The 22,320-nt window shown below is 44.1% G+C and overlaps 1 protein-coding gene across 3 annotated transcripts in view; it reads left to right on the top strand.

Moving 5' to 3' along the window:
- The first annotated feature begins 867 nt into the window (after positions 1-867).
- The window catches only part of ercc6 (excision repair cross-complementation group 6), a 62,525-nt gene continuing 41,072 nt past the window's right edge, over positions 868-22,320 (top strand). The window contains exons 1-8 of one of the 3 annotated variants that reach the window (XM_065023404.1): positions 868-3,356; positions 3,526-3,609; positions 13,296-13,360; positions 14,522-14,617; positions 15,564-15,781; positions 17,962-18,190; positions 18,369-18,489; positions 18,711-18,825. In XM_065023404.1, coding sequence (XP_064879476.1) covers positions 15,574-15,781; positions 17,962-18,190; positions 18,369-18,489; positions 18,711-18,825 — 673 coding nt within the window. In that variant the 5' untranslated portion in view covers positions 868-3,356; positions 3,526-3,609; positions 13,296-13,360; positions 14,522-14,617; positions 15,564-15,573. Of the gene's footprint in view, positions 3,357-3,525; positions 3,610-13,295; positions 13,361-14,521; positions 14,618-14,645; positions 14,946-15,563; positions 15,782-17,961; positions 18,191-18,368; positions 18,490-18,710; positions 18,826-22,320 lie in introns of those variants that run through there. The other 2 variants (XM_065023402.1, XM_065023405.1) reach the window with 2 other exon arrangements.

The raw sequence follows: 22,320 nt of genomic DNA, 5'->3' as shown, positions 1-22,320 counted from the left end.
GCTGAGCCGTTGTTGCTCCAAGACGTTTCCACTTCACAAAAAAGCACTTACAGTTGACCGGATCAGCTCTAGCAGGACAGAGATTTGAAGAACTGACTTGTTGGAAAGGTGGCATTCTACTACCAATGTTTGTCTATTGAGATTGCATGGCTCTGTGTTCGATTTTATACAGCTGTCAGCAACTTGTGTGGCTGAAATAGCTGAATCCACTAATTTGAACAGGTGTCCATATACACTTACACTATATATGCAAAAGTGTGTTTTCAAGTATAGACTTAAGACGAGACCTGGGTGCCTTCTGATGACCAGTAGGAGACAAGCGATGAGGATTGGGAACCAGAGGATGACTGTTCCGAGGATAGCTCCGATGATAGCTCCGTTGATAGCTCCGTTGATAGCTCCGTTGATAGCGCCGACGATGGTTAAGGAGTCTCCTGAACTGGATGTGCTGTCGTTTCCAGGGTAATTAAGTAATGTGTGAAGATGACATTGTTGGCCAGCATGTGTCTATCACCTACAATGATATTTTTTTGGCAGCTTTCTACTTTTTTTCAGCTTCCTATACACAAGTGCACATACAAAGACTATGTGACTGGTGTAGTGTGATGGCTTTCCACCATTCGAGCTCAAGATGAACTCATGGGGAACAGCAGTCATTTTGGAATGACTCGATGTTCCTACAGTCCAAATTTTCCCAACAGATTATATATTTGTCCTGTTTAGACTTTAGCCTAACATCTCAGTGGAATGCCTCTATTGCAATGTGCTTGACTTGAATTGTGCAAATGGTTTCCGTCATGACTACATTTTAGGTTTATTGAATATCTATTTCCTGTCCACTTTCTCCCCTGCTCTGTTATATGGAACTCACAGCGCACCTTCAAAAGTACAGTATGCAGGCAGGTGACTTCATTTTGGCAACCAACATTCTGCTCTCTGGAAACAACTACGTTTTGGCAGGAGAAGAGGGCTGAAGTCATTGACCGCCATGTGTCATCCATATATGAAGTGGTAGTATATTTTATGTCATCAACATAGTATTAGCTTTGTAATGTATTTTCATTTTCTGATTACTAAACATCCTTTTTGTGTGTGTGTGTAGTTTATTCTAGCTGACGGGAGAACGGACTCCTCAGGTAAATTAGAAGAATATGTATAATGTGTTTCACTTTATATATGTGCCACTACTTTCCATAATAGTGCAAACACCCTATCCTAGTCTGTAATCCCCACATGCTTCAAGATGGCCACCATTGTCCCTGTAACTAAGAAAGCTAAGGTAATTGAACTAAATGACTATCGCCCCATAGCACTCACCTCTGTTATCATGAAGTGCTTTGAGAGACTAGTAAAGGATCATATCACCTCCACCTTACCTGCCACCCTAGACCCACTTCAATTTGCTTACCCCCCAATAGATCCACAGATGATGCAATCGCCATCACATTGCACACCGCCCTGTCCCATCTGGACAAGAGGCATACCTATGAAAGAATGCTGTTCATTGACTACAGCACAGCATTCAACACCATGGTACCCTCCAAGCTCATCGTCAAGTTCGAGGACCTGGGTCTGAACTCCGCCCTGTACAACTGGGTCCTGGACTTCCTGATGGGTCGCCCCCAGGTGGTGAAGGTAGGAAACAACACCTCCTCTTCGCTGATCCTCAACACTGCCCAACAGGGTGCGTGCTCAGCCCCTTCCTGTACTCCCTGTTCACCTATGACTGCGTGGCCAAGCACGCCTCCAATTCAATCATCAAATTTGCAGACATTACATTGATTACCAACAACGATGAGACAGTCTACAGGGAGGAGGTGAGGGCTCTGGGAGTGTGGTGCCAGGAAAATAACTTCTCACTCAAAGTCAACAAAACTAAGGAGATAATCGTGGACTTCAGCAAACAGCAGAGGGAATACCCCCCTATCCACATCGATGGGACTGCAGTGGAGAAGGTGGAAAGCTTCAAGTTCATTGGCGTATACATCACTGACAAACTGAAATTGTCCACCCACACAGACAGTGTGGTGAAGAAGAAGCAGGAGAACCTCAGGAGGATAAAGAAATTTGTCTTAGCACCTAAAACCCTCATAAACTTTTACAGATGCACAATTGAGAGCATCCTGTCGGGCTGTATCATTGCCTGGTACGCCAACTGCACCGCCCACAACCGCAAAGCTCTCCAGAGGGTGGTGCGGTCTGCCCAATGCATTACCAGGGGCAAACTTCCCGCCCTCCTGGACGCTTACAGCACCCGATGCCATAATACGGCAAAAAAAAGATAATCAAGGACATCAACCACCCGAGCCACTGCCTGTTCACCCTGCTATCATCCAGAAGGCGAGGTCAGTACAGGTGCCTCAAAGCTGAGACCGAGAGACTGAAAAACAGATTCTATCTCAAGGCCATCAGACTGTTTAACACCCATCACTAGCACATCAGGGGCGGTTGCCTGTAGACATTGATTAGGAATCACTGGCCACTTTTAGAAATGGATCACTAGCCACTTTAATAATGTTCCGTATCTAGCATTACTCATCTCATATGTATAAACTGCACTCCACACTATTCTACGTTATCTTAGTCACTTTTAAATTGTGTTTACATATTGCATCACCCATTTCATATGTATGCACTGTATTGTATTCTATACTACACCGCTGTCTGTTAAACAGCCATCTCCTGCACATCAGAGGCTGCTGCCTAAAGACATAGATTAGGACTCATTGGCCACTTTAAGGGAATGAAACACTAGCCACTTTAATATTGTCTCCGTATCTTGCATTACTCATCTCATAGGTGTAAACTGTACTCTATACTATTCTACGGTATCTTAGTCACTTTGATTGTTTGTAAATATTGCATCACCCATCTCATATGTATATACTGTACTCTATGCTATGCCACTTTATCTTAGACCAATGCCGCTCTGACATACATGTACATGTATATATATTCTTAATCCATTCCTTACTTAGATTTCCGTGTATGTTGGGTATATGTTGTGAAACTGTTAGATATTACTTGTTAGGTTATTACTGCACTGTCGGCGCTAGAAGCACAAGCATTTCGCTACACCCGCAATAATATCTGCTAAACACATGTATGTGACCAATCAAATTTGATTTGATTTTCATTTGTTTATCTGTCAATACCTTTCATAGTTTATTGTGTACAGTTTTGCACGTAGATCACCATTGAGAATGAGTCGAAGGATATCATCCACATTGTCACGGTGGATAAGCGGGAGACACAGAGGAACTCTGTCGTGGTGGAAAAGCAGGCTTTTATTAGGACAATTGACGAGCTCCTCTTGGAGGTCAAGTTGAAGGAGATGCAGATTTCGGCACTAATGAGTAAGTGCATCTCTGTCTAGGTGTATGTAGGACCTATATTGACAAGTGATTGCACAACATTTGATCATTTTTACCTACATGTTGACATGTTCATAATTATCCAAGTGTGTTTTTGAGTTTGAACGTGATTATTCCAATCTGTATTGTCCTACTTCTTTTACGAATCCAGAGAAAGGAAAGTACAAGGACTCTGTATTCTTCATTCCATTGACATGTGGCACGCGGCAAAAATCTGGCCAAGAAAGTAAATGCGGTGAGTGTAACTACAAATTACGTGCTCTACTGATAATAACAATTGTTGATATTGGTCCTTAAACACACAAGTGCATTTGAGATGTGCCATTTGTTTTTTACATATCCAAATTGCCAGAGAGCTTGCGTAGGCGACCCTGGAGCAATTGGAGGTTAAGTGCCTTGCTGGATAATACAACTGTTTCTAGGAAGTCCAGGATCCAGTTGCAGAGGGAGGTGTTTAGTCTCAGGGTCCTTAGTTTAGTGATGAGGTTTGTGGGCACTATGGTGTTGAACACTGAGCTGTAGTCAATGAACAGCATTCTCATATAGGTGTTCCTTTTGTCCAGGTGGGAAAGAGCAGTGTGGAGTGAGATTGAGATTGCGTTATCTGTGGATCTGTTGGGGCGGTATGCAAATTGGTGTGGGTCTAGGGTTTCCGGGATGATGGTGTTGATGTGAGCCATGACCAGCCTTTCAAGGCACTTCATGGCTACTGACATGAGTGCGACGGGATGGTTGTCATTTAGACAATTTACCTTCTCATTCTTGGGCACAGGGACTATGCTTGAAACGTGGGTATTACAGACTCAGTCAGGGAGATGTTGAAAATGTCAGTGAAGACACTTGCCAGTTGGTCCGCGCATGCTCTGTGTACATGCCCTGGTAATCCGTCTCGCGGCCTTGTGAATGTTGACCTGTTAAAAGGTCTTGCTCACATCCGCTACGGAGAATGTGATCACACAATTGTCCGGAACAGCTGGTGCTCTCATGCATGCTTCAGTATTGCTTGCCTTGAAGCGAGCATGAAGGCATTTAGCTCATCTGGTAGGCTCGCGTCACTGGGAAGCTCGCAGCTATGTTTCCCTTTGTAGTCCGTAATAGTTTGCAAGCCCTGCCACATCCGACGAGCGTCAGAGCCAGTGTAGTAGGATTCAATCTTAGTCCTGTTTTGACGCTTTGCCTGTTTGATGGTTCATCTGAGGGCATAGCGGAATTTCTTATAAGTGTCCGGAATAGTTCCGCTCCTTGAAAGTGGCAGCTCTAGCCTTTAGCTTGGTGCGGATGTTACCTGTAATCAATGGCTTCTGGTTGGGATATGTACGTACGGTCACTGTAGGGATGACGTCGTCAATGCACTTACTGATGAAGCCGGTGACTGAGGTTGTATACTACTTAATGCCATTGGATGAATCACGGAACATATTCCGGTCTGTGATAGCAAAACAATCCTGTAGCATAGCATCCGCGTCATCTGACCACTTCTGTATTGAGCGAGTCACTGGTACAGCCTGCTTTAGTTTTAGCTTGTAAGCAGGAATGAATCAGGAGGATAGAATTATGGTCAGGTTTGCCAAATGGAGGACGAGGGAAAGCTTTGTATGAATCTCTGTGTGTGGAGTAAAGGTGGTCTAGAGTTTTTGAATGAGCATTTTCTCGTTTGCTTATGGTCTTATAATGCTTATAATGCTCGTTGAGTGCTGGTTTGTGGTGGTAAATAGACGGCTATGAATAATATAGATGAGAACGTTCTTGGTAGATATTGTGGTCTACAGCTTATCATGAGGTACTCTATCTCAGGCGAGCAATACCTTGAGACTTCTTTAATATTAGTCTTGAGGTATTGCTCGCATTACAAACTCATCCAATAAAACTGATTGCTCTGTGGTCTCTGGAAGTGGCGCTGATTTTGGACACAACTACATTCAGAGATTGCACCAAAACAATTTAAATGAGATGACTGTTATGCTCTGATAGTAGACTCATCCTATTAGCACATCGGTCCTTTTCCTGTCATGTAAATTGCCTATGTTAATCATGAGGATTGTGGGCCAGTAGTCTTTTTAAGCACAAATTATATGCATACCAGGCACTTATTACCATTTCTTTAGTAATGCTGATTAATTAATTGAGGTGGTGTCTGGGTAGAAGTGCAGTCATGTGTAATGGACTTTCTCTCCCTGGTATTATCTGTTCTACCAAACACAGGCAGGAAAGATTTCTGGACAATCCATCATTCTGGTCTGGATCAAAGACATCGTCAACCATTTCTGGCTCTGTTGTAAAACTGTAGACAACATAATGCAGTTCATACAAACTACTCCATTTATCTGAGGAAACAACTACAGTTAATTGCATTGATATGTTTGCCATTTACTCTGCAGGGTATAAAGTGCATTTGGAATGTATTCAGACCCCTTCCCTTTTTCCACATTTTGTTACGTTAAAGCCTTATTCTAAAATATATATATATATATATTTTAATCCCTTCTTCAATCTACACACAATACCCCATAATGAGGAAGCGAAATCAGGTTTTTGGGATTGTTGGAAATTTGGAAAATTATTCAACATAAAAAAACAAAATACCTTATTTAAGTATGCAGACCCTTTGCTATGAGAATCGAAATTGAACTGAGGTGCATCCTGTTTCCATTGATCATCCTTGAGATGTTTCTACAACTTGATTGGAGTCCACCTGTCATAAATTCAAATGATTGGACATGATTTGGAAAGACACACCCCATTCTCCTGTCTATATAAGGTCCCACAGTTGACAGAGCAAAAACCAAGCCATATGAGGTCAAAGGAATTGTCTGTAGAGCTCCGAGACAGGATTGTGTCGAGGCACAGATCTGGGGAAGGGTATCAACAAATGTCTACAACATTGAAGGTCCCAAGAACACAGTGGCCTCCATCATTCTTAAATGGAAGAAGTTAGGAACCACCAAGACTCTTCCTAGAGCTGGATGCCTGGCCAAACTGAGTAATCGGGGGAGAAGGGCCTTGGTCAGGCCGGTGACCAAGTACCTGATGGTCACTCTGACAGAGCTTCAGAGTTCCTCTGTGGCGATGAGAGAACCTTCCAGAAGGGCAACCATTTCTGCAACACTCCATCAATCAGGCTTTTATGGTAGAGTGGCCAAATGGAAGCCACTCCTCAGTAAAAGGCACATGGCTGCCAGCTTGCAGTTTGCAAAAAGGCACATAAAGGACTCGCAGACCATGAAAAACAAGATTCTCTGGTCTGATGAAATCAAGATTGAACTCTTTGACCTGAATGCCAAACATCACGTCTGGAGGAATCCAGGCACCATCCCTACATTGAAGCATGGCGGTGGCAGCATAGTGCTGTAGGGATGATTTTCAGCGGCAGGGAATGTGAGACTAGTCAGGATCGAGGGAAAGATGAATGGAGCAAAGTACATAGAGATCCTTGATGAAAACCTGCTCCAGAGTGTTCAGGACCTCAGACTTCTGCGAAAGTTCACCTTCCAACAGGACAATGACCCTAAGCACACAGCCAAGACAACGCAGGAGTGGCTTCGGGACAAATCTCTGAATGTCCATGAGTGACCAAGTCAGAGCCCGGACTTGAACCCAATCTAACGTCTCTGGAGTGACCTGAAAATAGCTTTGCAGCGATGCTCCCCATCCAACCTGAGAGAGCATGAGAGGATCTGCAGAGAAGAATGGGAGACACTCCCCAAATACAGGTGTGCCAAGCTTGTAGCGTCATACCAAAGAAGACTCGAGGCTGTAATGGCTGCCAAAGGTGCTTCAACAAAGTACTGAGTAAAGGTTCTGAATACTTATGTAAATGTGATATTTAAGTTTTTTATTTGTAATAAATTAGCAAAGATTTCTAACAACCTGTTTTTGCTTTGTCATTATGGGGTATTGTGTGTAGATTGATGAGAGGAAAAAACTATTTAATCCATTTTAGTATAAGGCTGTAACCTAAGTCAAAAGGTCTGAATACTTTCCGAGGGCACTGTATGTTCACTCACTGTTCAAATGTGGTGATATCACTGATCCCATCTGCTACCTGCGTTTATCCATTCTTTCCTGCCTCTTCAAACTCCTGGAGCAGATAATGAACACCCAGCTTACCCACTACCTGAGCCATAACCACATCCTCTCCAAGTTCCAGTCTGGTTTCCGAAAACGTCACAGCTGCATAACTGCCACAACCAAGGTTCTCAATTACAGCTTCGCCTCCCTGGACAAAAAGCATACCTCTCATACCTCTCAAATCTTGTGCAATACACCGACGCATGTCTTGTATTCAAGATCCTTAATGGCCTGGCTCCCCCTCCACTCAATATTTTTGTTAAACAGAAAACCCAGACATATGGCAGCAGATCCACAAGGTCTGCCATGAGAGGTGACTGTATAGTTCCCCTGAGGAAAAGCACCTTTAGTAAATCTGCATTCTCTGTGAGAGCTTCCCATGTCTGGAATACACTGCCATCAGACACACATAACTGCACCACATATCACACTTTCACAAAATGCTTGAAGACATGGCTAAAGGTCAATCAGATTTGTGAACATGGTCCCTAGCTGTGTGTTGCCGCTTTCCATGTTGTCTGTTGTCTGTAGCTTGTGAGGTGTGGAAACACTTTGTTGCTTTTATGAATTTTGTCTTGCTGCTTTTTGTTCTATGTTGCTCTGTCTGTATGCTACGTCTTGCTTGTCCTATGTTGCTCTGTCTGTATGCTATGTCTTGCTTGTCCTATGTTGCTCTGTCTGTATGCTATGTCTTGCTTGTTCTATGTTGCTATTGTCTATATTGTAATTGTTTTTAATAACCTGCCCAGGGACTGCGGTTGAAAATTAGCCGGCTGGCTAAAACCGGCACTTTTACTGAAAGGTTGATTAATGTGCACTGTCCCTGTAAAAATAAAAATAAACTCAACTCAACTCAACTCATCAATAATCTCAAAGACACCAGCCTCTCTGACAGCCCCCTCTGCTGGTTATCCAACTGCTTCACAAACAAGTATGCTTAAATGGTTGTCCAAAAGAAAATACTGTTAATAAAACCTCTCTAGGTATTAATTTTATCTTACATAGGGTGTATTAAATATAATCAGAAGTCCCATCCCCAAACTGTGGCCTCTCTCTCTCTCTCTCTCTCTCTCTCTCTCCAAATAATCATTATTCATTGATGGCCTCTGTGAGTCTTTGGTTGCGGGTGTTGTTATATGTCTACGGGTGGGTGTTGTTATCATGACCAGTGAGCTGAGATAAGGCGGAGCTTTACCTAACAAAGACTTATAGATGACCTGGAGCAAGTGGGTCAGGCGACGAATATGTAGCGAGGGCCAGCCGATTAGAGCATACAGGTCGCAGTGGTGGGTGGTGTATGGAGCTTTGGTGACCAAACGGATGGCACTGTGATAGACTGCATCCAGTTTGCTGAGTAGAGTGTTGGAGGCTATTTTGTAAATGAATTGGAATTGTCCATAGAGTTCCAAGACAGGATTGTGTTGAGGCACAGATCTGGAGCATTGAAGGTCCCCAAGAACATGGCCTCCATCATTCTTAAATGGAAGAAGTTTGGAACCACCAAGACTCTTCCTAGAGCTGGCTGCCTCTGACAGACCTCCAGAGCTCCTCTGTGGAGATGTGAGAACCTTCCAGCACTCCACCAACCAGGCCGTTATAGTAGAGCAGCCAGAAGCAAGCCACTCCTCAGTAAAAGCAACATGACAGTCCGCTTGGAGTTTGCCAAAAAGCACCGTAAGAACTCTCAGATCATGAGAGACAAGATTATCTGGTCTGATGAAACCAAGATTGAACTCTTTGGCCTGAACGCCAAGCGTCACGTCTGGAGGAAACCTGGCACCACCTCTACGTTGAAGCATGGTGGTGGCAGCATCATGCTGTGGGGATGTTTTCAACGGCAGGGACTGGGATACTAGTCAGGACCGAGGGAAAGATGAACGGAGCAAAGTACAGAGAGATCCTTGATGAAAACCTGCCCCAGAGCGCTCAGGACCTCAGACTGTGGTGAATGGTCACCTTCCAACAGGACAATGACCGTAAGCACACAGCCAAGACAACGCAGGTGTGGCTTCGGGACAAGTCTCTGAATGTCCATGAGTGACCAAGCCAGAGCCCGGACTTGAACCCGTCCGAACACCTCTGGAGAGACCTGAAAATAACTGTGCAGCAACGCTCAACATCCAACCTGACAGAGCTTTAGGGGATCTGCAGAGAAGCATGGGAGAAACTCCCCAAATACAAGTGTGCCAAGCTTGTAGCATCATACCCAAGAAGTCTTGAGGCTGTAATCGCTGCCAAAGGTGCTTCAATGAAGTACTGAGTAAAGGGTCTGAATACTTATGTAAATGTGATATTTGAGTTTTAATTTCTAATACATGATTTCTAGAAACCTGTTTTTTCTTTGTCATTAAGATGTATTGTGGTATAGATTGATGAGGGGAAAAAACAATTTAATCCATTTTAAAATAAGGCTGTAACATAACAAAATGTGGGAAAAGTCAAGGCTCTACAGTTGTCACTAGTTACCACAACCACAAAGTAATAAACCCTGACGATTTCTAAAATGTCTCTTCCCCAGAGTGCGAGGCTTCCACCGAGGGTCAGGATAAAGATGAGTTTGTGACAGTAGGAGTAAAAAATATATATTTTAAAGTGGACCTTTTCCTTTTGGCTGATCCATCTGTGGTTTCAGGGTGGGTGAAAACAGAGATGGGTGCTGTGGAATCAGTGAAGGTAACCAGATGTGGTCTTGTGATAATTGTTTGTGTTTCTGCTGGTCAGACGGAGCAGGCACTCCGCGTTAAACGAATGGAGACAAGAGAGGTGAATTGTTTTGCTCTCAAGGAAAGGGCACCATTGAGAGGAGTGATTACTGGGGTAGGGGTAAATATGAAAGATGACCAACTGAAGGGGAAGATTCCCAGTGTTTGTGATGCTCGTTGTTTGGTGCGACGGCAGACAGGGTGGCATGAGTGGTGTCTGTCATTTAGAGTTGTTTTTTTTTGTCTTTGTCCGACAAAGTGATATATAAGTTATCCCATATGAGCTTTGTGTTGAATACATTACGCTGTTACAGGTGTCAAGCTTATGGGTATGTGGCAACAGTGTGTAGGAGGGAGGTTCCTAGGTGGGTGCAGTGTGCAGAAGGGCATGATACAAAGGAATGTGTAGTATTGGGGAAATTAGTGGTACAGTATGTGTTAATTGTAGGGGTGCCCATGGGGCTGGGGATCAGAAATGTCCAGCACCAGAGAGGCAGGATTGAGGTTTCCAGGGTTAGAATAGCGCAGAAGTTGTTGTATGCTGAGGCAGTGAAGAAAGTAGAGGAAGATGGATCAAGGGGGAGGGATCCTGAGAGGAGTGATGTGAGTAGTAGAGCTGTACCAGAACAGAGGGATAGGCCAACAAGTGATATATGCTTCAGAAAGATTGGATTTTTAGCATTTATAGCAATGGCTATCAACTGAACTGCAGGGATGGAACATAAGTCACAGAAAATTGAGGTGGTGGTGTGCAGAGAGGTATTTGGGTGTGCGAGACTTGACGTCAGGAGAGTTACAGGATGTGTTAAGTGGTGGTATCCTATCCTTTCAAGCTGTTGCCCTGAGGTAACAGTAAATAGATTTAAATAGTGGCGTATGGTGGTAGGTTTTAATTGAGTGTAGGGTTAATGGTAGGGTATTTGTTTTTAGTTTTTATTAATATTATTATTTTATTTGTTATTAGGCTTTTACTCTTATGTTCTAAACTGAACAAAAAAAGAAACGTCCTCTCACTGTCAACTTCATTTATTTTCAGCAAACTTAACATGTGTAAATATTTATATGAAAATAACAAGATTCAACAACTGAGACATAAACTGAACAAGTTCCACAGACATGTGACAAACATAAATGGAATAATGTGTTCCTGAACAAAGGGGGATCAAAATCAAAAGTAACAGTCAGTATCTGGTGTGGCCACCAGCTGCATTAAGTACTGCAGTGCATCTCCTCCTCATGGACAGCACCAGATTTGCCAGTTCTTGCTGTGAGATGTTACCCCACTCTTCCACCAAGGCACCTGCAAGTTCCCGGACATTTCTGGGGAGAATGGCCCTAGCCCTCACCCTCAAATTCAATAGGTTCCAGACGTGCTCAATGGGATTGAGATCCAGGCTCTTCGCTGGCCATGGCAGAACACTGTCATTCCTGTCTTGCAGGAAATCACACTCAGAATGAGCAATATGGAGGGTGGCATTGTCATGCTGGAAGGTCATGTCAGGATGAGCCTGTAGGAAGGGTACCACATGAGGGAGGATGATGTCTTCCCTGTTACGCACAGCGGTGAGATTGCCCGCAAAGACATAAAGCTCAGTCCGATTATGTTGTGACACACTGCCTCAGACCATGACGGACTCTCCACCTCCAAATCGTTCCGATCCAGAGAACAGGCCTCGGTGTAACGCTCATTCCTTTGACTATAAACGCGAATCCGACCATCACCCCTGGTGAGACAAAAGCGCGTGAATGTGCCTTAGGCATGAGTCAGTGAAGAACACTTTTTGCCAGGCCTGTCTGGTCCAGCGACAGTGGGTTTGTGCCCATAGGCGACGTTGTTGTCGTCAGTGAAGAGCACATTTTGACAAGCCTGTCTGGTCCAGTGACCTTGGGTTTGTGCCCATAGGTGACGTTGTTGCCGGTGATGTCTTGTGAGGACCTGCCTTACAACAGGACTTCAAGCCCTCAGTCCAGCCTCTCTCAGCCTATTGCGGACAGTCTGCGCACTGATGGAGGGATTGTGCGTTCCTGGTGTAACTCGGGCAGTTGTTGTTGCCATCCTGTACCTGTCCCCGCAGGTGTGATGTTTAGATGTACCGATCCTGTGCAGGTGTTGCTACACGTGGTCTGCCACTGCTAGGACGATCAGCTGTCCGTCCTCTCTCCCTGTAGCGCTGTCTTAGGCATCTCACAGTACAGACATTGCAATGTAATGCCCTGGCCACATCTGCAGTCCTCATGCCTACTTGCAGCATGCCTAAGGCATATTCCCGCTGATAAGCAGGGAGCCTGGGCATCTTTCTTTTGGTGTTTTGGTGTTAAGCAGCACGTCAAGTAAATTTGACGAATGTTCTGAACGGACAACAGTAATATCAAAAACTGGAACAAAGAGGATAATTGTCTGAAATTGGAGTGGATGATGCGTGCTTAAATGGTAATGAATCACTTCTTGTTGGGAAGCGGTTGTTGAGTAAGGATGCAGATGTGGGAAACCAGTTTGAGGTGTTGAAAATAAAGTTTTCGCTTGTAAAAACTGGAGTCTGTCAGAGTGACCAGGAGTGTTCTTATTTTGATTAATTGTATTTCTGACGAGCAGAGGCAGATTGCAGTTGGCCTCAAAAGAAATCCGGACAACAGAATATTGTATTTTGAATTTCGGAGTAGAGCACCCGTCAAAGGAGTCATCTCAGGAGTGACGACGGATGTTTAGGTTGAATACCTGAAGAGAATTCCTGGTGTGGTTGGTGCCCGGCTTCTGACCCGCAGGCTGAATGGAGAAAAAGAAGAAGGTCTGTCGGTCCTGTCGTTTTATTGATTAAGTGCAATTACCTAAGTACGTGAACCTTGGTTATGAAAGATTTGCCGTAAGAGCTTGCGTCCCCAAACTACCGCTGTGTAAAAATTGTAAAGGATTTGGCCGTGTATCAAAGTGTGTGCAGACGAACAGAGTATACTGAAGAACGGCGTGTAGAAGAACGAGCGGTGTTGCAGTTCTGGTGGGGATCGTGATCCTGGGTTCCTGGAGGGCCCTGTAAGGGCGAAGGAAATTGTGGTGGCAAAAGTCCGAGCGGTCAATCGAACTATAGCAACAGTTTGCTGCCAGACAAAATATACCCTATGTGTTAAAAGTTTTTTTTTGTGGAATCCTTTGCAGATGTGAAGCGGAACTGAGGACGGGACGGAAGATGGCGGAAACTGAGGTTTTGTTTGCAACTGATAGTGAGTCAAGTGAAGCTAATAGTAAATAAAGTGAGAATGAGTGGGTTACATTGGCGATGAAAAATGAAAACAAGAGAAGTTAAGAAAGCTATGTTGGAAAATAGGAAACCACTAGACTCGTTTTTGGTCGGAGTCAGGGTTCTGGATCAATGCTACTTGGAAAATCTGGAACGTGTTGGAGGAAAGTGTGGATTTGGTGAGACTAACAAGAACGGGTCTTATTTTTTGTGTGAATGTTTTGGAACAGAAGAAGGGTGTTTTAAAGACTGAAAAAGACATTGGAGTGGAATGTTGCCTGCATGGATTTTTGTAGCAGAGTGCCTATCAAGGGGGTTATTTCTGGGGTGGCGCAACAAACAAAGGTAGAGGATGTAACTGAAGACATCGATGGAGTGGTTGGTGCACGTCGATTGACCTGTATGGTGGATGGAGAAAAGAAGTTCACTTCATCCATCCTACTGTTCTTTGATGAAGAGTCTCTCCTTTCTCAAATCAAGTTAGGATTCATGAGATACCTTGTAAGAGCTTTTGTGCACAAGCCCCTTCAGTGTCATAAATGTAAAAGAGTTGGTCATGTGTCAAGTGTGTGCAGAAGGTAAGAATATCGTATGCCAGTTGAAGGGAATTGCTGCAACTGTGGATGTGAGCAAGCGCCTGAATTCTTGGAGTGCCCTTTTAGGGTGAAGGAGAATGAGCTGGCAAGGGTAAGGAGTGTCCAGCGTGTGTCCAATTTGGAGGCGGTGAGAAAATTGGAAGGTCTGAGTGGCAGGGAAGAAACAATAGTAGTAGAGCCACCACGACCAGTGAAGGTTTCTCATCAACCGAGGGACAGTGAAATGAAATGAAACGTTGTATTATTTATTGCAATGGTCATAAACTGTACAGCACAAGTGGAGAAGAAGTCTAAGAAAATTGGAGTCATTGTGTATGCTGCTGAACGTTTTTTGGGTCTTCATGATTTCACTGCTGAGGTGGTGCAAGAAATCCTGTCGGTGAATGTACCATCATCACAGGCCCCTGAGCCTGTTTAGGGATGTATTTTGGAGTGGAATGTTATTGAAGAAGTGAGATGGGTTTTCTTAGTTGATGTGTTTTATTTTGTATGATGTCCTTTACCCTTTTCCCGAGATGTTTTTTTTTTTTGTTTCTTATACAATACAGCGTCCAGCTGGTGGCGGTAGTGCACAATTACAATTGGATGCCAACCGTCGTTAAACACCTATCGAAGAAGAAGAAACGCTGTTTCCACGCCGCATAGTAGGTGGTGGGATGTGTAATCGCCAATATACAATAGAAAATAAGTGTAGGTGGTGGTAATGCCACATTTATTGGATGCCAACCGCCGTTAAACTTCATCGAAGAAGAAAAAAATATATTTTCTTAAAATTTCATTTTAAACCGGTTTAAATCTACACGGTTAACCTTATGCCTAACCCTAAATTAAGACTAAAAAGCACATTTTTGTTTTCATACGTTTGTATAAAAAAGTATACGATATAGCCCATTGACTTTGTGGCTGTGCTATCTAGTGGAAAGCATCACAATAGGAGTAGCCAGGTGGCTATGTTATGTAACTTGGCGATTTGTAAGTATCATAGCTAGGCTAAAGACATTAACATTACTTTTTGTATCTCGATGTAATTGTAATGTAAGTGGTGAAATGGGCGAACTTTGAGACGTTATATCAGCCTCGTTTCATTGATCGAGACTAGACTCTTTTCTGTCAACAATGCATTTGCTCTCGACAACGTTCCTTACACAACTATCTAGCTAATTAGCTAGCTACTAGCTCGGGAATGTAACTAGTTAGTAAGGTTGCAACTTGTAGTTTCTAAATAAAACAAGCGTGAACTGCTAACGTTATTGATACTAGCTAGCAAACGTTACATAGCTAACTAACGTTAGTTAGCCAACTCAAATTATGAGTTTGTAATCTAGCTAACGTTAGCTATTGGACCTAATCTAGTAGAATAACTACAGCAGCTAGAGAGAGCTAAATTGATCATTTTCAAATCAAGTCATTCTATTTAGTTATCTAGCTGCTGGTAAGTGTGTAGTTTAGAGCTGAAATAGTCTCTGAACTGGATAGCCATAGCTACAGATCAAAGAGCTATGTGTAATTTTGCAATCTGTTGACATCTCTTTCCCCGTGTGTATCTGTATTTGCACTGCAGTTGAATCAGATGTTTTTTTCTGTCTCAAGATGCAACAGGATGCCAGTAGAAGATACTGAGAACCAGGTTCCTCTTATCCTCTCCAACCCGGCTAGTGCTGCTCTCACCCCGGGAGGAATGGAGGAGGATGGAGCCAACAGAGGAACCGCTGGATGCTCAATCTCCATCACTGGGACCAGCCAGGGGGACACTGAGCAGCCTGCAATGGCCTGCCCAGATAGCACTGGATCTGGGGAGGGCAGCAGTGGTAAGAAGATGGATAGTCTGGGTTCACAAACTCAAATCAAATGTTCCAGTGAAGCGCTTACTTACAAGCCCTTAACCAACAATGCCGTTTTAAGAAAAATAAGTGTTAAGTAACAAAAAAAAAACAAAAAAAAGATAAGTGAAAAATAAATAAAGAACAGCAGTAAAATACCAGTAGCGAGGCTATATACAAGGGGTACCGGTACAGAGTCAATGTGTGGAGGCACAGGTTAGTTGAGGTAATATGTACATGTAGGTAGAGTTAAAGTGACTGCATAGATAATAACAGAGAGTAGTAGCAGCGTAAAAGGGGGTACAAATAGTCTGGGTAGCCATTTGATCAGCTGTTTAGAGTCTTATGGCTTGAAGGGATAAGCTGTTAAGAAGCCTTTTGGACCTAGACTTGGCGCTCCAGTACCACTTGCCGTGTGGTAGCAGAGAGAACAGTCTATGACTAGGGTGGCTGGAGTCTGACAATTTTAGGGCCTTCCTCTGACACCTGTCCTGTATAGAGGTCCTGGATGGCAGGAAGCTTTTCCCCAGTGATGTACTGGGCCGTACGCACTACCCTCTAGTGCCTTGTGGTCGGAGGCAGAGCAGTTGCCACACCAGGCAGTGATGCAACCAGTCAGGATGCTCTTGATGGTGCAGCTATATAACTTTTTGAGGATCTGTGGACCCATGCCAAATCTTTTCAGTCTCCTGAGGGGGAATAGGCATTATCGTGCCTTCTTCACGACTGTCTTGGTGTGTTTGGACCGTGTGTTTGGACCATGAGTTTGTTGGTGATGTGGACACCAATGAACTTGAAGCTCTCAACCTGCTCCACTATAGCCCCGTCGACTAGAATGGGGGCGTACTTGGTCTTCCTTTTCCTGTAGTCCACAATCATCTCTTTTGTCTTGATCACATTGAGGGAGAGGTTGTTATCCTGGCACCACACGACCATGTCTCTGACCTCCTCCCTATATGTTGTCTCATCGTTGTCTGTGATCAGGCCTACCACTGTTGTGTCATCTGCAAACTTAATGATGGTGTTGGAGTCGTACCTGGCCATGCAGTCATGAGTGAACAGGGAGTACATGAGGGGACTGAGCATGCACCCCTGAGGGGCCACTGTGCTGAGGATCAGTGTGGCAGATGTGTTGTAACCTACCCTTACCACCTGGGGCTGCCCATCAGGAAGTCCAGGATCCAGTTGCAGAGGGAGGTGTTTAAGTCCCAGGGTCCTTAGCTTAATGAGTTTTGAGGGCACTATGGTGTTGAATGTTGAGCTGCAGTCAATGAATAGCAGTGTTCCTTTTTTCCAGGTGGGAAAGTGCAGTGTGCAGTGCAATGGAGATTGCATCATCTGTGGATCTGTTGGGGTGGTATGCAAATTGAAGTTACGTTAGTCTTCTTGGGCACATGGACTATGGTGGTCTGCTTGAAACATATTCGTATTACAGACTCAGTCAGGGTCAGTTTGAAAAGGTCAGTGAAGACACTTGCCAGTTGGTCAGCGCATGCTCGGAGTACACGTCCTGGTAATCCGTCTGATCTTGTGAATGTTGACCTGTTTAAAGGTCTTACTCACGTCGGCTACGGAGAGCATGATCAAACAGTCTTCCGGAACAGCTGATGCTCTAATGCATGCTTCAGTGTTGCTTTTCTCGAAGCGAGCATAGAAGTAATTTATCTTGTCTGGTAGGCTTGTGTCACTGGGCAGCTCGCCGCTGTGCTTCCCTTTGTAGTCTGTGAAACATAAGATATTACCATTTTTAATTGCCCGTTAGTAGGATATTCGTGATCGTAGCTCGTCTATTTTGTTATCCAAGTAAGTTGGCTAATAGGACTGATGGTAGAGACAGATTACACACTCGTCTGTCGGATCCTTATAAGGCACCCCGACCTACGTCCCCGGTATCTGTCTCTTTCTCATGCGAATTACGTGGATTTGGGCCTTGTCGGGAGTCTGAAGTAAATCCTTCACGTCCGACTCGCTAGCACGAGGTGAGTAATCGTTGTCCTGACATCTAGAAGCTATTTTCGGTTATTCGAGAAGGTGGCAGAAACATGTACAAACAAGTTATAAATAACAATTGGCTAGGAGAACGTGTGGAGACCTATGGTGCCATTATATCATTACTCCTCTGTTGTTCTTAGTGACAGTGACTGTGTGTGTCTGTACTCTGTTCTTAGCCATTAAGAAGTCTGGAGCCCTGCTACACATTGACCGTCAGCTTATCCAGGCTGTGAGTGCCAGCTCCGGGGCTGCAGAGCTACAGGGTCTGGGTGTCGCCGTCTACGACCAGGATGTGTTGGAGCAGGGGGTCTTGCAGCAGGTGGACCAGGCCATACACGAAGCCAGCCAGGCTGCAGCCAAGGCCGAGGCAGAGAAGGAGTACCAGTCTGTAATAGACGATGTCAGGTATGGCCTTTGGCTAGGCTGGGTGACGGTTAATCTAGCTAAGTCTAAGGGTTAGAACTGGGTTGGTAGAGCAGTAGAGTACAGAAGAGGTGCTGGGGTATAATTGTAGTTGGAGCAGGTATCGGTCAGGCTGCACATGTGTCAGTTCTGTACTAATGTATGTGTGTGTGTGTTCCAGGTCATGTATGGCAGCTCTGAAGCATATTAATAAGATCATAGAGCAGCTGACTCCCTATGCTACTTCCAGTAAAGACATTAACAGGAAGATGGAGTCTGTCAGACGGCAGAAAGAGAACAAGGTGAGGAAAACTGCTGTAAGGAATGCGGCTGTGCTATGCAAGCTGTGATCCACTGTTCTTCAATGGATTAGCTCTTGTTAAGTTTACTAGTGTCCACTTGTTGCAGATCCTCTTGTGGACAGCACATTCTGTCTTCTGATTTGATGCTCCTCCTGTCCTTTATAAGTGATGATGGGGCTGGTTATGATGATGATATTCAAGATGAAGATGTCTCTCTGCAGGAGAAGCAATTGAAGAAGATCAGAGCAAAGCAGAGGAGACTACAGGCCATCCTGGGGGGAGAAGACACACTGAAGATAGAGGCTGAGCTACTGCTGGAGGACGATGTGGACGAAGGTGAGTTACTTCTCACTAGAGGGATCTTGGTTGCCCTGTCCCATTCTTTGCACATTTGCCGTACTCTATGGTCTCTAAATTATTTTAAGAATGTGAAATGTTAGAATAATAGTAGAGAGAATGATTTATTTCAGCTTTTATTTCTTTCATCACATTCCCAGTGGGTCAGGAGTTTACATGCACTCAATTAGTATTTGGTAGCATTGCCTTTAAATTATTTATCTTGGGTCAAACGTTTCGGGTAGACTTCCACAAGCTCCCCACAATAAGTTGGGTGAATTTTGGCCCATTCCTCCTGACAGAGCTGGTGTAACTGAGTCAGGTTTGTAAGGCCTCCTTTCTCTCACTCGCTTTTTTAGCTCTGCCCACACATTTTCTATAGGCTTGAGGTTAGGGCTTTGTGATGCCCACTCCGGTACCTTGACTTTGTTGTCCGTAAGCCATTTTGCCACAACTTTGGAAGTATGCTTGGGGTCATTGTCCATTTGGAAGACCCATTTGCGGCCAAGCTTTAACTTCCTGACTGATATCTTGAGATGTTGCTTCAATATATCCACATACTTTTCCAGCCACATGATGCCATCTATTTTGTGAATTGCACCAGTCCCTCCTGCAGCAAAGCACCCCCATAACATGATGCTGCCACCCCCGTGCTTCACGGTTGGGATGGTGTCCTTCGGCTTGCAAGCCTCCCCCTTTTTCCTCCAAACATAACAATGGTCATTATGGTCAAACAGTTCTAGTTTTGTTTCATCAGACCGGAGGACATTCCTCCAAAAAGTACCATCTTTGTCCCCATGTGCAGTTGCAAACCATAGTCTGGCTTTTTTATGGCGGTTTTGGAGCAGTGGCTTCTTCCTTGCTGAGCGGCCTTTCAGGTTATGTCGATATAGGACTCGTTTTACTGTGGATATGGATACTTTTGTACTTGTTTCCTCCAGCATCTTCACAAGGTCCTTTGCTGTTGTTCTGGGATTGATTTGTACTTTTCGCACCAAAGTACGTTCTAGATCTCTAGGAGACAGTCTCCTTCCTGAGCGGTATGACTGCTCCGTGGTCCCATGGTGTTTATACTTGCGTCCTATTGTTTGTACAGAGGAAGGTACCTTCAGGCATTTGGAAATTGCTCCCAAGGATGAACCAGACTTGTGGAGCTACATTTTTTTTTCTGAGGTCTTGGCTGATTTCTTTTGATTTTCCCATGATGTCGAGCAAAATAAATTGACTGTTTAAAGGCACAGTCAATTTAGTGTATGTAAACTTCTGACTCACTAACAGACTTGCCAAAACTATAGTTTGTTAACAAGAATTGTGTGGAGTGGTTGAAAAACAAGTTTTAATGACTCCATCCTAAGTGTATGTAAACTTCCAACTTCAACTGTATATGTATATATATTATTACCACAAGTTTGGACACCTACTCATTCATGGGTTTAGACATCAAAACTATGAAATAACACATGGAATCATGTAACCAAAAAGTGTTCAATAAATCAAAACATATTTTATATTTGAGATTCTTCAAATTAGCAACCCTTTGCCTTGATGACACACTCTTGGTATTTGAACACTCTTGGCATTCTCTCAACCATTCTCTCAACAAGCTTCAGCTGGAATTCTTTTCCAACAGTCTTGAAGGAGTTCCCACATATGCTGAGCACTTGTTAGTTGCTTTTCCGTCACACTGCAGTCCAACTCATCCCAAACCATCTCAATTGGGTTGAGGGCGGGTGATTGTGGAGGCCAGGTCATCTGATGCAGCACTCCATCACTCTCCTTCTTGGTCAAATAGCCCTTACAAAGCCTGGAGGTGTGTTGGGTCATTGTCCTGTTGAAAAACAAATGATAGTCCCACTAAGCGCAAACCAGATGGGATGGCGTATCACTGCAGAATGCTGTGGTATCCATGCTGGTTAAGTGTACCTTGAATTCTAAATAAATCAGACAGTGTCACCAGCAAAGCACCCCCACACCATCACACCTCCTCCTCCATGCTTCACCGCTGGAACCACATGTGGAGGTCATGCATTCACCAACTCTGCGTCTCACAAAGACATGGCGGTTGGAACCAAAAATCGCAAATTTGGACTACAGATGAAAGGACAAATTTCCACTGGTCTAATGTCCATTGCTTGTGTTTCTTGGCCCAAGCAAGTGTCTTCTTCTTATTGGTGTCCTTTAGTAGTGGTTTCTTTGCAGCAATTTGACAATGAATCAAGTGGCGCAGTGTTCTATGACACTGCTTCAGTGCAAGACGCGTCACTGCAGGACCTGGTTTGAATACAGGCTGCGTCACATCCGGCCGTGATTGGGAGTCCCATAGGGCGGTGCACAATTGGTCCGGCATCGTTCGGCTTTCACCAGGGTAGGCCGCCATTGTAAATATGAATTTGTGCTAAGCTGACTTGCCTAGTTAAATGAAATAAATACATTTATGGCCTGATTCACGCAATCTCCTCTGAACAGTTGCTGTTGAGATGTTTGTTACTTGAACTCTGTGAAGCATTTTTTTGGGGCTGCAATTTCTGAGGCTGGTAACTATTGAACTTATCCTCTGCAGCAGAGGTAACTCTGGGTCTTCCGGATTTACTGACCTTCATGTCTTAAAGTAATGATGGACTGTCGTTTCTCTTTGCTTATTTGAGCTGTTCTTGCCATAATGCCAAGAATGTGCAAAGCTGTCATCAAGGCAAAGGGTGGCTACTTTAAAGAATCTCATGTAAAATACATTTGGATTTGTTTACCACTTTTTGGTTACTACATGATTCCATGTGTTATTTAATTGTTTCCCACAATTTAGAAAAAAAATACGAATAAAGAAAAACCCTTGAATGAGTAGGTGTGTCTAAACTTTTGACTGCTACTCTATATATGGTGCATTTGGAAAGTTTTCAGACCGCTTCACTTTTCTCACATTATATTATGTTATAGCCTTGTTCTAAAATGTATAAAATTAAGCCATAAAGTCGAAGGAATTGTCCGTTGAGCTCCGAGACAGGATTATGTCGAGGCACAGATCTGGGGAAGGGTGCCAAAAAATGTCAGCAGCATTTGAAGGTCCCCAAGAACACAGTGGCCACCATCATTCTTAAATGGAAGAAGTTTGGAACCACCAAGACTCTTCCTAGTGCTGGCCGCCCGGCCAAACTGAGCAATTTGGGGAGAAGGGCTTTGGTCAGGGAGGTGACCAAGAACCCGTTGGTCACTCTGACAGAGCTCCAGAGTTCCTCTGTAGAGATGGGAGAACCTTCCAGAAGGACAACCATCTCTGCAGCACTCCACCATTCAGGCCTTTATGGTTGAGTGGCCAGACGAAAGCCAGTTCTCAGTAAAAGGCATATTACAGCCCACTTGGAGTTTGCCAAAAGACACCTAAAGGACTCTCAGCCATAAGAAACATGGGACTGGGAGACTAGTCAGGATCGAGGGACAGTTTAGCAGAGCAAAGTACAAGGAGATCCTTGATGAAAACCTGCTCCAGAGAGTTCAGGACCT

This window comes from Oncorhynchus nerka, linkage group LG10, assembly GCF_034236695.1.
Source record: "Oncorhynchus nerka isolate Pitt River linkage group LG10, Oner_Uvic_2.0, whole genome shotgun sequence".
Lineage (NCBI taxonomy): Eukaryota > Metazoa > Chordata > Actinopteri > Salmoniformes > Salmonidae > Oncorhynchus > Oncorhynchus nerka.
Note: the sequence above shows the minus strand (reverse complement) of the source record. Positions and strands in the feature narration are given on the sequence as shown.